Here is a 14,055-nt window from a genome sequence, read left to right on the forward strand (position 1 = left end):
CAGCACTTTTAACTTGTAACAGAGTATTTTTACGCGATAGTATTACTAGTTTTACTTAAGTAAAAGCTCTGAGCACTTCTTCCACCACTGGCAGTGCATCATATCTAATATTTTCATAGCCTACATAGACCAGGTTCATACTTTAGGTCTCTAAAAAGTAGGAAAAGGTAGAATGGAAAAGTAAAATTGAGGTAGCCTACCTCAAATTGTACATAAGTACAGCCCTGGGACAGCCATATTTATTTACATTTCACCACAGCTACTCAATATTATTGAAAGACAATGTGCATGATCAATGCACAAATATACACAAATACATATTTTGATACCTGTCGTATTCTTTTGGCATATCTACAGAATATGCACACAAGTTACAATGGTGTCCTGAATGCAGTATGATTGAATTTAATACAGTTTCATAAATGCACAAACAAAAGCATTTGAGCATTTTGTATGATTTTTGTTGGATTGTGGTCCATTTAGGTGAAGTTGGCTGTGATGGGTTCTGCTTTATTCAACAAACAATAACTATAAGTAAAACAACTTGAAAGCATTTATTAAACTGGAGAGGGAAACACAGCTAAAGCACATTGATGGCATTTAAATCTTAATAATGAGGCCCAGGGGAGCAGCTACTTATTCAGCTGCATCAGGCAGTTCCCAGTGTGTAAGCTGCATGGTGTCTGTTTCTGTTGTGCGCTCTGCAGTGGTCCATCTGTTACAAGAGTTTCAAAGTTCCACGTTTGATTGAATCACATCAAAGAGGCCGCCTCACACTAAGTTCGGTGCAGAAACAAAGTACTCTTATTGGGAAAATCTCTTTCTACCTATCAATATAAAGACATGAATTGTTGAAAAACAAGAACAAAAATCCAGCATCCAACTTCCTCGGCTGTGCATTTAGATGGATTCATAAGTCTGTATGTCTTAATGCACCGTCAGGGCTATTCCTGGTACTGCCTCTCTGTGGCAGTGAAGAAATCCTCCAGAACGCTCCTCAGGTACTCGAAGGTGGGCCTGTCCTCTGAGTTTTCTCTCCAGCACAGAGACATGACGTTATGAAGCCCGTCAGGACAATTTTCTGGCTTGGGCATCCTGTAGCCCCGCTCCAGGTTCTGGATTACCTCTGGGTTTGACATACCTGAACAACAGGTATGTAGAAGAGCAGGTGATTGATATGTTTTCAGTAATCATAACCCATGCAGGGCATGTAATAAAGATTAATACAATTAAATATATATATATATAATAAAAACGATTTTGTGATCGAAAAGTATGCAGTGAATGACTATTTACCAGGGTAAGGTATGCGTCCATATGTCACTATTTCAGTCAGGAGGATCCCGAATGACCACACATCCGATTTTATGGAAAAGGTGCCATAGTTAATAGCCTCCGGGGCTGTCCATTTGATGGGGAACTTTGCACCTAAGAACACAGCAGGAAGGTTTAGTTACATTTAGTTTGTGATTACATTTAAAGTGATTACTTTCCGTGCCAAATGCCTTAGATTATTTGTTTATTTCACATTTGAGATAAAAGTGTTGTGTACAAGGCTCTCGTGGTTACCCTCTCTTGCTGTGTATTCGTTGTCCTCAATCAGCCTTGCCAGTCCGAAGTCAGCAATCTTACAGATGAGTTCATTAGACACCAGAATATTGGCTGCTCTCAGGTCTCGATGGATGTAATTTTTCTCCTCAATGAAAGCCATGCCATCTGCCACCTGCAGGGGGCAGCATATCATCAGACAAGCCCTGTGACTGTAGAGTGAGGGACCTGTGTATGTCTTAATATTGTATAATATTTGTGTGTGTTGGACAGACTCTAGTTTGGTGAACTCCCAAACAGAGGGAGTGTACCACTTCCCCAGGTCAGTTCTCTATATCCTTAACCTCTGTACTCCACCCAGGTACACAGCTGTGCCTGCTCTACTTCCTGATACTAAAAGCTGCAGTCCTGCCTTTACATTACTGCAGACTGGCTGAATCTGAAGTGACTGTGCTTCAAATACCTCATGAGTCATTTGTACATAGGCAGATAGGGAAACTGTGCATATGCATGAGGAAGTACGAGTGTGAGATATCTAAATCAAGATGATCTCCGCCGTGTTCACAACCCACAGTTAATAGGCATTTTTGACGTGTGTGTGTGTGTGTGTGTGTGTGTGTGTGTGTGTGTGTGTGTGTGTGTGTGTGTGTGTGTGTGTGTGTGTGTGTGTGTGTGTGTGTGTGTGTGTGTGTGTGTGTGTGTGTGTGTGTGTGTTTGTGTTTGTGTGTGTGTGTGTGTGTGTGTGTGTGTGTGTGTGTGTGTTTATATTTCTAACTCTCTAAGTTTTGCTGGGTCAGAGGTGTATATTTCAGACATGAGAATCTATCACATAGGTGCAACTGGCCCCGGGGGTCTTGTCAGAAACATGAGATGTACATACGTTTGTTTGTGTGTTTCATAAACTTCTACCGTCGTCATGACTTCCCACACAGGCAACTGAACGCCTCTTTACTCTCCATTTGACTGTGGTAGGATTCAATCTGGAAACTTTAACCATTACTATGCATTCATTAAATTAGGTATCTGCTTTACTCTCCTATCTGACATTCATTTGAGTCAAATCTCAAGCTCCTCTTTTTCCTCATAAATGTACACACGTTTTAACAGGAAAAAGGATGCGGACAGGGTGTCCAAGAGCAATGTCATTAATCACTGGAATTTTTATGGTCCATCACATGATGGTTAGAGTTTTGCGCTTAAACCACAAATTCTATCAGTGCATGACGACTGGCTTGAAAGCGTCTTTCTGTAAAATATGTCCAACACAAAGCTATAAACTCTACCTCTCTGCGCTAAGCTTAAAGGCGTCGGAGAAATTGACTACTCCGGATGAGGAATCTCTTGTCTTCTTGTTAGTCTTTGAAATTTCAGTCTGTCTTCCTGTGGTTGTGTTTTCCATTCCCACACCCACAGTAAATGTAAGTTAAAGTTCCTTTACTGTCATGTTACATCTTGAGAAGTAGACGTGGGCATGATAAGAGATTTGGAAAATGGGGAAATTGCACTGGCTCCGTTCGGACGCAAAATCCACCTACAAGGATGTCTAAAGCTCACTAATGAACATGTTATATCTCATTTGTTGAATTATTTTTCTCTGTTGGTTTCCCGGAAATCTCACAGTGACAATAAGACCCCAGGAAGTCATTACTCGCAATCAAGAAATAGTCTGAAATAACCCTAGTTAAAGCACAACTTGTTAATGTATATTATATGTATGTTAGTTAGCTTTGTTGGTAGGTGGATTTTGTCTCCTTCGATGGAGTCAGGCTAGCCGTTTCCCCCTCTTTTCAATCTTTGTGCTAAGCAAAGCTACCTGTCTCCTGGCTGTAGCGTCATATTTAACAGACAAGAGTGATATCAATCGTATCTAAATCTCGGCAAGAAAGAGATTAATGAGTGTATTTTCCAAAATGTCAAATTACCCCTTTAACTTGCAGACTATGTCAAACCCCCATTCAGACATCTGTCTTAACTGAACAGATACATTATTTGTCAGGCTTTTATACTGCATGTGTGTTTTCACAACATTAACTTTCATAGGTGACAGAACACAATGGTTGTGTCTTTAGTAGAGCTGTGACAGAGCATGGTACTGTATTCTGATGAAAGGCAGCAGGACAAAATCAGAGAAATTCAGCAACAAATCTTCATTGTAAATTCAGTATCAGGCGTCATCACGCCCTGATTTGACATTTTGAGTTGGCACTGTGAGTAGATAAAAGACGGTGCGCAGCAAAAAAAAAGTTGGAGAATTTGTTTCCTATTTGGGCTGTTTGGTAGTAATACGTTCTATTTGTGCTAAAGTGTCTAGACCGACGCTGATCACAGCACATGTGGACCGGTGCAAACACACAAGCACTGTTGTGATTACAAGATTAGTGTTGAGTGTGTAAGCCTTATTACAACAGTGGGCTGTTTCCTGACTATGAGGATCATGCTGAGAGATTAGGAAGTGAAAGAAGAAATGAAAGGGAATCTGGTAAATGGAGTATGGAAATAAGAGCACAGATTGTTTTAAGAAAAGAAGAAGAGATGTCTTGCCTGAGACGCCATGTCTATCAGAGTGTTCATGGGCAGACTGCTTCCCTCTGTTGTTTTCAGGTAATCTACAAGGCTACCTGTAAAAATGACATTCAAGTTATAGTTCTTCAGAAAAGCACTTTTTACTGAACAATTTATCTCACAGACCATGTCAGCCTTAACAGGTGGAAGAGAGAGACTTATTTCTGCAAATAATAAACTAGGTAACCACCGGTACATCCTGTATATTACAGATGCGTACACTTGTTTATTGTATTCGAAGGTGCTAATCAGCTAGCTGTAATATTCATTTGCAAGGCTTTGTCCAGAAGACTGATGATATTTTCCTTGGTTAAAACATCATGATTCTCCGCAGACATAAATAGACAGTTGGACCAGAATAGCTGTTCAAATCAGCCAACATAACACCGTGAGGAAGTACAGAGAGCATCAGTCAAGTTGATGTCTGACAGCAGACTTTGTGTTGAGTTTGATTAGCACAGAACAATACCTCTGCACACCAGCAAACCGAGTCAAATCAAAGGAAATACTTTAAGAGGAAGGACTGTGCCAGGAAAGAGGAGGCCTTTGCTCCTCTGCTTAAGTCCGGAAGACTGCTTTTGAAGTCTGAGAGCCAGAGGAGCGCTCTTTGTCAAGGTCACAAAGGGAAACAGGGATGACACGCCTGTTATTTTTCCATCTTTGTTGTCTTCGAAAATAAAGATTAAAAAAGGGGACAAACTGAAAAGACAGGAACTCCTAGCCATCCTTTCTCTTGACAACAGAGGCAACAATTGTGCCCCGTCCACAAGTGGATCCCAGACAAAGAGGCAGCCTCATGTAGAGCCACTGCTGGAGGTTTACAGGCCACTCATACAAGACCATACAAAGGCTCGCCATTCAATTCAGCTGTAAGGCTGTTGCTGTGTTTGTGACAGCATCTCTCTATGCATTTTGTTATTGTTCCTCCCAGAGAAATATAATTACAAAGACTTTTTGAGGTTAAAAGTGAAACAGATACTTGATCACTTACATATGCCTGCTGCACTTGTATATGATAAATTATTGCAGGGCTTTTAATACGGAATTTTGTTTGCAGCTGTTAACATGACCCCATTTTATCACTTGTGTTTGGGATTCACAGTCGTTTCACACATACATTGTTTTTGTAAGAAGGGAGGAAAAGGTCCAGCGGCAAGATGCTGAACAAAGTGCCAATATGTGTGCACGTGTTTGTGGATGCATCTGTGTAATACAGCCTCTGGAAGGTAGCCAAGTATAATCAAGGGGTCTCAGTGAACAATACCGCGATAAATCACCCTCTCCTACTTCAACACCCTCTAGTCTCCTCTGGAGACTTCCCCTCGGTGAGTAAACACCAGTAACCTGTCTGGAGGGCCCTGGCAAAGAAGCGAAAGTTCATGTTTGCTTTGTAACATTTTAGCACAGAGCGGTGAATACAGGAGCATCATGAGGTGAAGCTGAAAATAGCCTATCAGAAAGGCAGGCCACTTCAGCAGAGCAACATGCTTTGGGAGGCGAGGCTCAAGATTTGGCTCCCTTATTTAGGTTCGCTCTCACAGCTGCATTCATGTCTGATCATGGGTGGTGATTATACAGTAATATCAAACACAAATATGAAGGCAGCTTTAGTTGCATGATCAAAAGGCGTTCAGCTTATTCAACAGATTCACTGGAGTATGAAACCGTCATGACTCATGAAAAGCTTGAAACACATGGGGCAACCCAGTCTTTTGTTCAAGCCTGTGCTCTGCCACCCATCGTCCGATACCAGATCAACATGTTTGATCCTGAATGTCTACGCCTCAGCCTGTGAAGCACTTTTTTAGACTTTGCTCTAGGCGCAGACCTTATCCTGATGACACCGCCTTTGGTGTTCAGGGTATCGCAGGCATAATTGAAGACAGGCTTAGACATATTCTAATGGACTGAACTGAACTGAAAGAAGCTGGTATGACTACAGAAGGATTTCTCTTTCATTTACCTTTAAATGAGCATTAATTTCATGGAAATACCCTGGACTAGATTTTCCTTTCTTTTGATGCTTTCAGTGATATCTGGAATTTGCTCTCAATGGTTTATGTTATAAGTAACAGGCCTCAAGCTGTGACACAGAGTATTTCTACCCACCATTTTCCATGTACTCTGTGACAATATAGATGGGCTCCTGGGTAACAACGGCGAAGAGGCGGACAAGGCGTGGATGCTGCAAGTTCTTCATCATGTTGGCCTCAGCCAGGAAGGCTTCCACCGACATTGTTCCCATTTTCAGGTTCTTGATAGCCACCCGCCTGTCATTGTTGTAGACACCTGAAAATAAACGTTGAGACATGAGTGGGTTTCTGAAAGGCATTGATTAAAACAAGACACAGAGCCTACAGCCATGCTAGCAGCTCTGTGAGGCTGCTAAATGCTAACATGCTCATAATTTCAATGCTAACATGTTGATGTTACGCAGGAATCAACCGTGTTTCCTTTATATTTATGTTCCCAGGCCCTGAATCCCCAATTAGGTTTGGAAGGAAACGTATTTTCCAGTGATGGGCGCATGGTGTGAAATGGTCGAGAACATGGCTACTTGGAGCATGTTACGGACGTGACGTATGGTTGAGTATGTTACTAGATGAAAGTTCTGTGTTTGTTTAACCTTCCATCCACCCTGACCACCTCCCTATCCGGACTTACATAGACTTTAATCCAACATAACTGTGATATGTTATAGGGGGACAAAATTTGTGTCCCTCAAAACACGATTAATTATGAAGTTTTGTTATATTGGAACATACTTATTAGGATACATTAGTTTAGGGTTTTAGCATGCTAACATTTGTTGAGTAACGCTAAACATAATGTAAAGCCTAGGCTGATGGGAATGGCATTAGTTTTGCAGGTATACGGCCATTAACCAAAGCTGAACTAATGTGAATTTTGACCTGATGATGGCCCCGGAAGAAAAGTCAGAGGACGCCCAAAATCATTGGGATTCATCCAATGATTTTGGATGATCCAAAATGATCAAAATGATCCATGAAAATGTATCCCAATTTTAAGTTTAATCCACCAAAAAGTTATTAAGCTATTTATACTCAAAACCATAAATGTCCCCTTTTGTCTAGAATAACAGTCAGGGATAACCAAAGTCGAGCTGTTAGCATGGCTAAAAATAGTTTGTACACACACTGTGTTTAATATAAAAGTAAACTAGGCAAGCTTGTCATTAATACAGTGGTTATGTCATGAGTTATGATTAAATATGTGCCCAGCAGATCCACACAACTCCCATGCAAACAGGATATAATTCCAGATCTGATACTACTCTAACATTTCCGTTTATCGTGTCAATCAAACCCGCGGCCAACCGGTTCCATCGCCAGTCATGCGTGTCACACTGTACATGAAGCATAGCAATGGGAACAGATAACATTCACTATTGAAAGCATTCCTCCATATATGCATCTACAGTGGAAATCTTCTTGCTATAAATGATGGTTGTCACATATTTTCATGTTAACTAAGTAGAATAAACACTTTATAGGAAGTGACAGCTGCTCCCATTATTCAAGTATATCCATGAACCAATGTTTGGATGAAAACAGAGTAACAAATACAGTGCCCAGACTACATGCAAGGAGATAATGTAAATAGAAAGTAGCTGTGAAATGAGTTCCATGGTTGGCTATGTTTATCTCTAATACAGTGGTGTGTTTGGGATGTTGAATAGCGCTGGCAATTGAGGATGGAAAACAGGGGGAAATTACCATCCAATTGAATAATAAGGGGGATGTGGCACAGATTATTTCAGCTGATAGCCTTGTGATCAAAACATGTTGACTTCTTGTTTGACTTAATGCTGCGCAATTGCATTCATGCAAGTACTGCTAAGAGACCATTCCTCCAGCCTGTGAGCTCTTTGGACAGTTAGATTAATGTAGTTTGAGTGATGTTGCATGACAGGCATAATATGTCTCATCATTCTCCAGTTAACCATCTTATACAAGCCTACAATTAAGACTGTGTCGAGGAAACTGTTCTGCATACGCTGCAGAAAAACCCTGGCTTAAGCAGCCCACAACTTGAATGAGCAACTGGGCCCTGTACATGCGGTGTGTCTGTGCAAAAATGGTGTATTGCACAAAATGGAAAACCAACACTTAAATGATTGGACTGAATTTTAAAAAATCAATCATATGCCCACATCATGTGGTCTTCTGTGTCACTCACCCATCCAGACTTCTCCAAACTGCCCTGCTCCAAGCCTGCGCTCCAGCTTCAGGGACTCACGGGGAATCTCCCACTCATCCTGCCACCAGGGCTTCTGCGGCGCCCTCGACTGACACGGCTTCATCAGCTTTGTGCACAAACCATCTGTTTCGCCTGGACAACAGAGAGAGGACACAGGTTTAAAATCATTCAGATGAAGATCCCTACAGCAATCAGCAATCTTGATTAACCTCCTCAATAGGCTGCACGCACGTGAGTGATGCTGGACGAGCTCCTTCAGAGAGTTGAAGGATATCTTTGCTGTGATGTAGAAGCCACCGTTGTCCATGTTGCGGATTCTGTAGTGCTTGACTCCTTCCCCGGTGTTGTGGTCCAAGTCCCTGATTGATAAGGAGAATGACCCTGGAACAAAGAGGAAGCATTATTTACCTTGTGAAATATAAACTTTGATTATGTGTAAACTGTATATGAGTCAATGCCATGATGACAAAAAAAGATCACCTTGGTTTGTCTCACTCTCTCGAATTAAGAAGGAACCCAGCGTATTCCCAGGAGCAAGGAGGAGCCTCATGGCTTCGTTTCTAGAAATGTTCTTAAAGAACCACCTGCAGCGAAAACACACAACATGCTTCACACTTTGAGCTAACCACTTCCTTTCCCCCAGGGACACAGCATGCATGATGTGAGATGGGTGTTGAGTTTGAGTAACATGGCGTTGAAGGCAGTATCTTTATGTTTCCTGTATGACGTACGGTTCAGTCTCCATTGTGGTCATTGCAACAAAGTTGTGTGGGATGTAGCCCTGGTGGCCTGTGGTGAGAGACTCAGCCAAATACCACTCTGGATCATCCCTGTATGTCAAAAGAGACAATGAGTGAGTTTACATTTATCTGATGCCTCATAGCAGTCTAGACTCTCTGGATGAATAAGAACATCTTCAGAAGGCAGTTTTAATTAAACTCCCCACAGGCAAAAGTGTTCTTTGCACTGCACATGATCACATTTAGTAGACATGTAAATGTCTTACATATCAGCAGAAGAGACATGACATGTGCTCACTACATTAAGTTACATATAATATTCACCACATTGTATATAACTTGTTAGACTTTTGACATTCATCAGAGGAATGGTTCTCCCTAAAATCAGAATTAATTATCATATTTTCACAGAAATCTTTGTTGAAAAAAATTACATTTTATCTATTTAGTTATTTGTTAAATTTAGTCTGGTGACTGGTATGTAGATTTCAAATTATTTTTTGTAGTTTTAATTGAAACAAATCTAGGAAATTTAGTCTTAAAGATATAATCCACCTTTAAAGAACAAACATCAAGTAATCATGTGACCATTTATATGACCTTACTGTCCCCAATGGTACAGTAACCCCAAACTGAACTCCAAATAAATCAGTCCTCAAGCTTTTAACATTTATAGTACTATCTCGAAATTTTTCAAAAAATAAAAATTAACTTTTTCCAAATAGCTGCACAATATGTATATATATATATATATATATATATATATATATATATATATATATAGGTTTCCACTTTTTAATCTGCAATGTTATTGTGTGGCCAAACATTTTTGACAGTAGAGAGAGACAGAAAACATGGGGTGTGAGCAAGACATGCAACAAGTCCCTGATCTTAAAGGTGACTACATGATATTTGCTTTATATCACTATAGGACACCGTGGAAAGGTTTGATTGTTGAGCTGTAAGTGATAAATAACTTAGCTGGATGCACGCAGGTTTTACCTGCAAACACACTTTAATGACGCTCTAGGTGTCGTGAGGGGTGAGTGTGTCGTACACAAATTTTTTCTATGGCTGAAATATTATTAGAAATCCTTTTTACCAAGCGTTTACTATCTGTTAATCAGCAGCTTACTTGTTGATGATCTTGAGCTTGTCTCCCTTCTCAAAGCCCAGGTCCCCATCATGGTTGGGTTCATAACTGTATATGGCCACCACAAGGTTGTCTGTGAGAGCAACATTGTATGTTTTTGTTAAATGAAATATAGGTGAAATGCATTGGGGACAGCTTTTAAAAGCTTATGTTAAGTGTTGGGTGTTTGAATTGCTTTGTTACTGACATTGTGACTTGATGACAATGGTGAATGGAGAGAGTGGAAATCCTTGCTTAGGCTCCCGTGAAATGTGAAATTTGTGATGGTTGCTTATTAATGATATTGTAGCTGAAGGTGAGTAGTAGGCTACAGAATCAGTACAGGAAGATGCTACGGTTGCTAAATGTTGCTAAATTGGCTTCCTGATAAGTTAGAATTATTATTCAATACATACTTAAATAATACAAATAGATATTGGTGAGGAAAAGGACCCCTGTTGTGAGCAAAACATAAAAAGATGTGAAAGATACAATACATAGCGATGATTTTAATATCTTTCCTCATGCATTTGATTATACTTGCAATAATATTTAAACACAATGTCTAAAACACGTCATATTTATTTATGTTTGAGCTTTATTAACCTAATAAAGCCATTCTGTTTATCCACATTTTACTATACTTAAGTGTTACTAATTGCCACTGTAGATATAAACCCACACAGAGAAATATAGTATATCTTGTCACCTGGTAAAGGAGATGTAGGAGGTGAATGCTGAGATGGGTAGTTGTATGGAATCAGCTGGTCTGTGTACTGGTGAGGCAAAAACATGATTATATGTGCATCTTAAAGTCTGCTTTCTGAAGAAAAATAGAAAAGCCGTGCGGTAAAAACGAAGAAATATCAACCGCCACATTCACAATAAAAGATATGTACAACTCTGGTTAATTACACAGATATCATCGGTTACGGTTTGGGTTTTCCTCAGAGACAAAAGGTCTCGGCGTGTTGTGGCACACACAGGTGGCTTTCTCCTTTATTTCTAATCTAGCACATGGAGAGGAAACAAACAGCACTGAGGGAATAACTAATCTCCCATTTCATCACACACACAAAAGAAAACTTCCCCCGCAGTTATGTAAAACTTTTCTCAACTAAAACATGCAATAACAGATTGTACTTTTCTTGGTTATGGTTACATAATTTAACACAACATGACTGTAAACTTGACCTTCTCACTTGTACTGCAGTCCGTTTACGTGTATGTTCTCCAAGTGGTCACTCACTTTCAACCATACTAACAACCAAAACCCATTCATGTTGAGCTCACAGACTCATTCACACACTATAATGTACAATGTACTGACACAAGTACACGCCTGCACATGCACATCCATAGACACTTACTGGATTGCATGACTGGGGAGGTATGGGGCAGTTGCAGTGTTCACAGATTTCATCCAGGTTTTCAATCCAGTCGCTGTCTGAATAGTCCGAACTGCAGTTACACCCCATCTTTTCTGTAATTTAGAGGTTTGAGTTATTTTGCAAAGGCTATTATGCGCATCAAGGTGTTTATAAAATAATGATTACTATTTTTTTAATAGCTAATGGAAGTATTTTCTTTCTGAGATCGCTATGGTGCCCTCCGATAAACGTCTCTCATGACGATCCAAGACAGTTATTATGCACTGCATTTCGAATAACGTCAAATACTGTTAGCAAATACAGTCATAGACGCAGAAAAACTGCATTTAAGATGTATAGCTAGGAACAGAGGACACAAAATGCTTTCATTTCCGAAAACTGCTTTAATCAGATGTGACTGAGGGCCTCGCCGCAAAATGGCAGCTCAGTGGTGAGTCAGGCTCCAAACATCTACAAAATCATTTATTTTAGGCACTATTTTATAAATCTGCACACAGCAGTCACTGTGACAAACATCTAAATTGTTACTTCCACTTTCAGCATGTTCATGTTCTAATTCCACTTCAGGCTTGAATAGTAGGCTCTATATAACTCTACAAATACTAATCTTTTATAATCCAACGTCGCATGTTCTGCATTGTGTTTTACACCGGTGAACTGCACGAACTGGCTTTCTCAAGCTCACTTGGCTCCCATCGGGCCACTCGTGGAACAGGGTCAGTGGGCTAATCGCAGCAGTCGTCAGTCCCAAAGGCTTAGAGCCCTGAGAAAAATCTGGAGAGGCCTGACCCGGCAATAACAACCCACTGCTGTACTGAGACCCCGAGGAACGGATCACAGGAGGATCACCAGAGTTTTCTTGAATTATCAGCACTCCTACGCCTGCTGGCCAGCGCTCAGGGAGTCACACAAACAAAGTCAGCATTTTCCATTGAGGGGCTACCCTGTTCTTTTATGACCGGCAGCTGAATGCCTTTCCAAACAAATACTGATGAATGTTATTGTTTGCATAGTATCATGGGTATGTCGATGGTAAGTGAGGTCTGTAAGAAGGACCTTTTGACATCAAAGTCAGGGAAGCTTGTAGGTTAATAAGGCACCTTTTCGGAAGGCATCAAACTAAATGTACACAACAAAAATGAAATTTTGATGTGGATTTTCTTGCTGTTGTACTTATTTTGATACATTATCTCTCATAAGCTGTAAATTTAAAACCATAAATATATTATGGTACTATGGTATTTTATGTTTGATTTTGAATAATAAACTTGTAAAAAATGATTCATGCATTTTTTATTACTTCTTTTGTAATAGGCTCTTAATTTTAGTGATGATGACACAGCCAGTATCTGAATATGTTTGACTAATGTTAAAATCATTAGAGAATATGGATTTTAGCTAATTAGCCATTACTTCTGGGTGTGGACATTATTCAAAAAAACTCAACCAACTCTATACAACCTCTCTGATCTATGTTTAACACATAACCTTTTTATATAACATGATGATAATTAAAGGAAAACAAGTCTTTTTCTTTCTCTAAACCTATGTAGCACAAACAGACTCAAGTTTGAAACTTACCTCTTGAAATATGAAATGTCTCTTCAAGCGTCCAATAATATCAGATTTCACGTGCCTCCATAGAGATATATATATATATATTTTTTTAATTAAATATCTTTTTGTAAAGAGGTATTTAACAATAAGTACGTTTTTCACCACTGGAGCCACGGTGCAAAGGTGTCATCATCCTCTTCTCTTATTAACTCAATGCTAGAAGTGCTGATGTGTCTGTGTGCACACACACTTTGGAGGAGAGCGACTCAGAGAGTTTCCTGTCGTTGAAAAGCTGAGGGTTGCTCTGCAGGCTTCTAACAGGTGCTTCACGGTGCAGCTGTGTGTGAGCAGGGGGAACGTTTTTATGCTCCAAGGTAAAAGGGGTCAGGACAGATCCTTTCCCAAAGATGTTTCCAATACGGTTAAAAAAGAGGCTATGGTAGGCTGTGAGACAGTGGTGAGGTTATATTTATATGTTTTACCTTTGTGTGTAACATCTGTGCGTCAGTGACCTTTAAGGTGAGATGGTGATCCAGGGTTATTCCAAAAAAACGTACCCTGCAAGAGTGTATTTTTCATTATGGAGGATTTTAAATCGCACCAGGCTGATCAGAGCAGTATTATCATTGATTATAATTTATTATATTCAAAGTCATTCGATTTTGATTTGGGTCAGCCGTGTTTCCTGTGTAGTGGTTTCGGGCCTCAGGTGAAGTACCAAGACAGCAAGGCTTTTTTTATCAATCACACATGTGGTCACACTAGTCTGTTTGTGGCCAGTGAACTATTTAAAAATAACTTTAGCCTTGCTTTTCGCAACCAAGTCCAATATGAACAAGTTACACAAATTGAGTCACAAATATCTAACTTTACATCATTTGAAGCAAAGCTCTTTGTTGAATGG

At 40.0% G+C, this 14,055-nt stretch overlaps 1 protein-coding gene across 1 annotated transcript; it reads right to left on the reverse strand.

Annotated features, from left to right (window-relative positions):
- Positions 1-626: 626 nt before the first annotated feature.
- lck (LCK proto-oncogene, Src family tyrosine kinase) lies at positions 627-13,320 on the reverse strand. The gene is made up of 13 exons (XM_083923609.1): positions 13,176-13,320; positions 11,574-11,686; positions 10,913-10,979; positions 10,207-10,297; positions 9,063-9,161; positions 8,812-8,915; positions 8,563-8,712; positions 8,311-8,463; positions 6,220-6,399; positions 4,090-4,166; positions 1,570-1,723; positions 1,297-1,428; positions 627-1,141 (listed from the first exon to the last, which is right to left on the reverse strand). The coding sequence occupies exons 2-13, from the start codon at positions 11,679-11,681 to the stop codon at positions 945-947; spliced, it is 1,512 nt and encodes a 503-aa protein (XP_083779735.1). The 5' UTR covers positions 11,682-11,686; positions 13,176-13,320; the 3' UTR covers positions 627-944.
- Positions 13,321-14,055: the final 735 nt, after the last annotated feature.

Source organism: Echiichthys vipera (assembly GCF_963691815.1).
Source record: "Echiichthys vipera genome assembly, chromosome: 12".
Taxonomy (NCBI): domain Eukaryota; kingdom Metazoa; phylum Chordata; class Actinopteri; order Perciformes; family Trachinidae; genus Echiichthys; species Echiichthys vipera.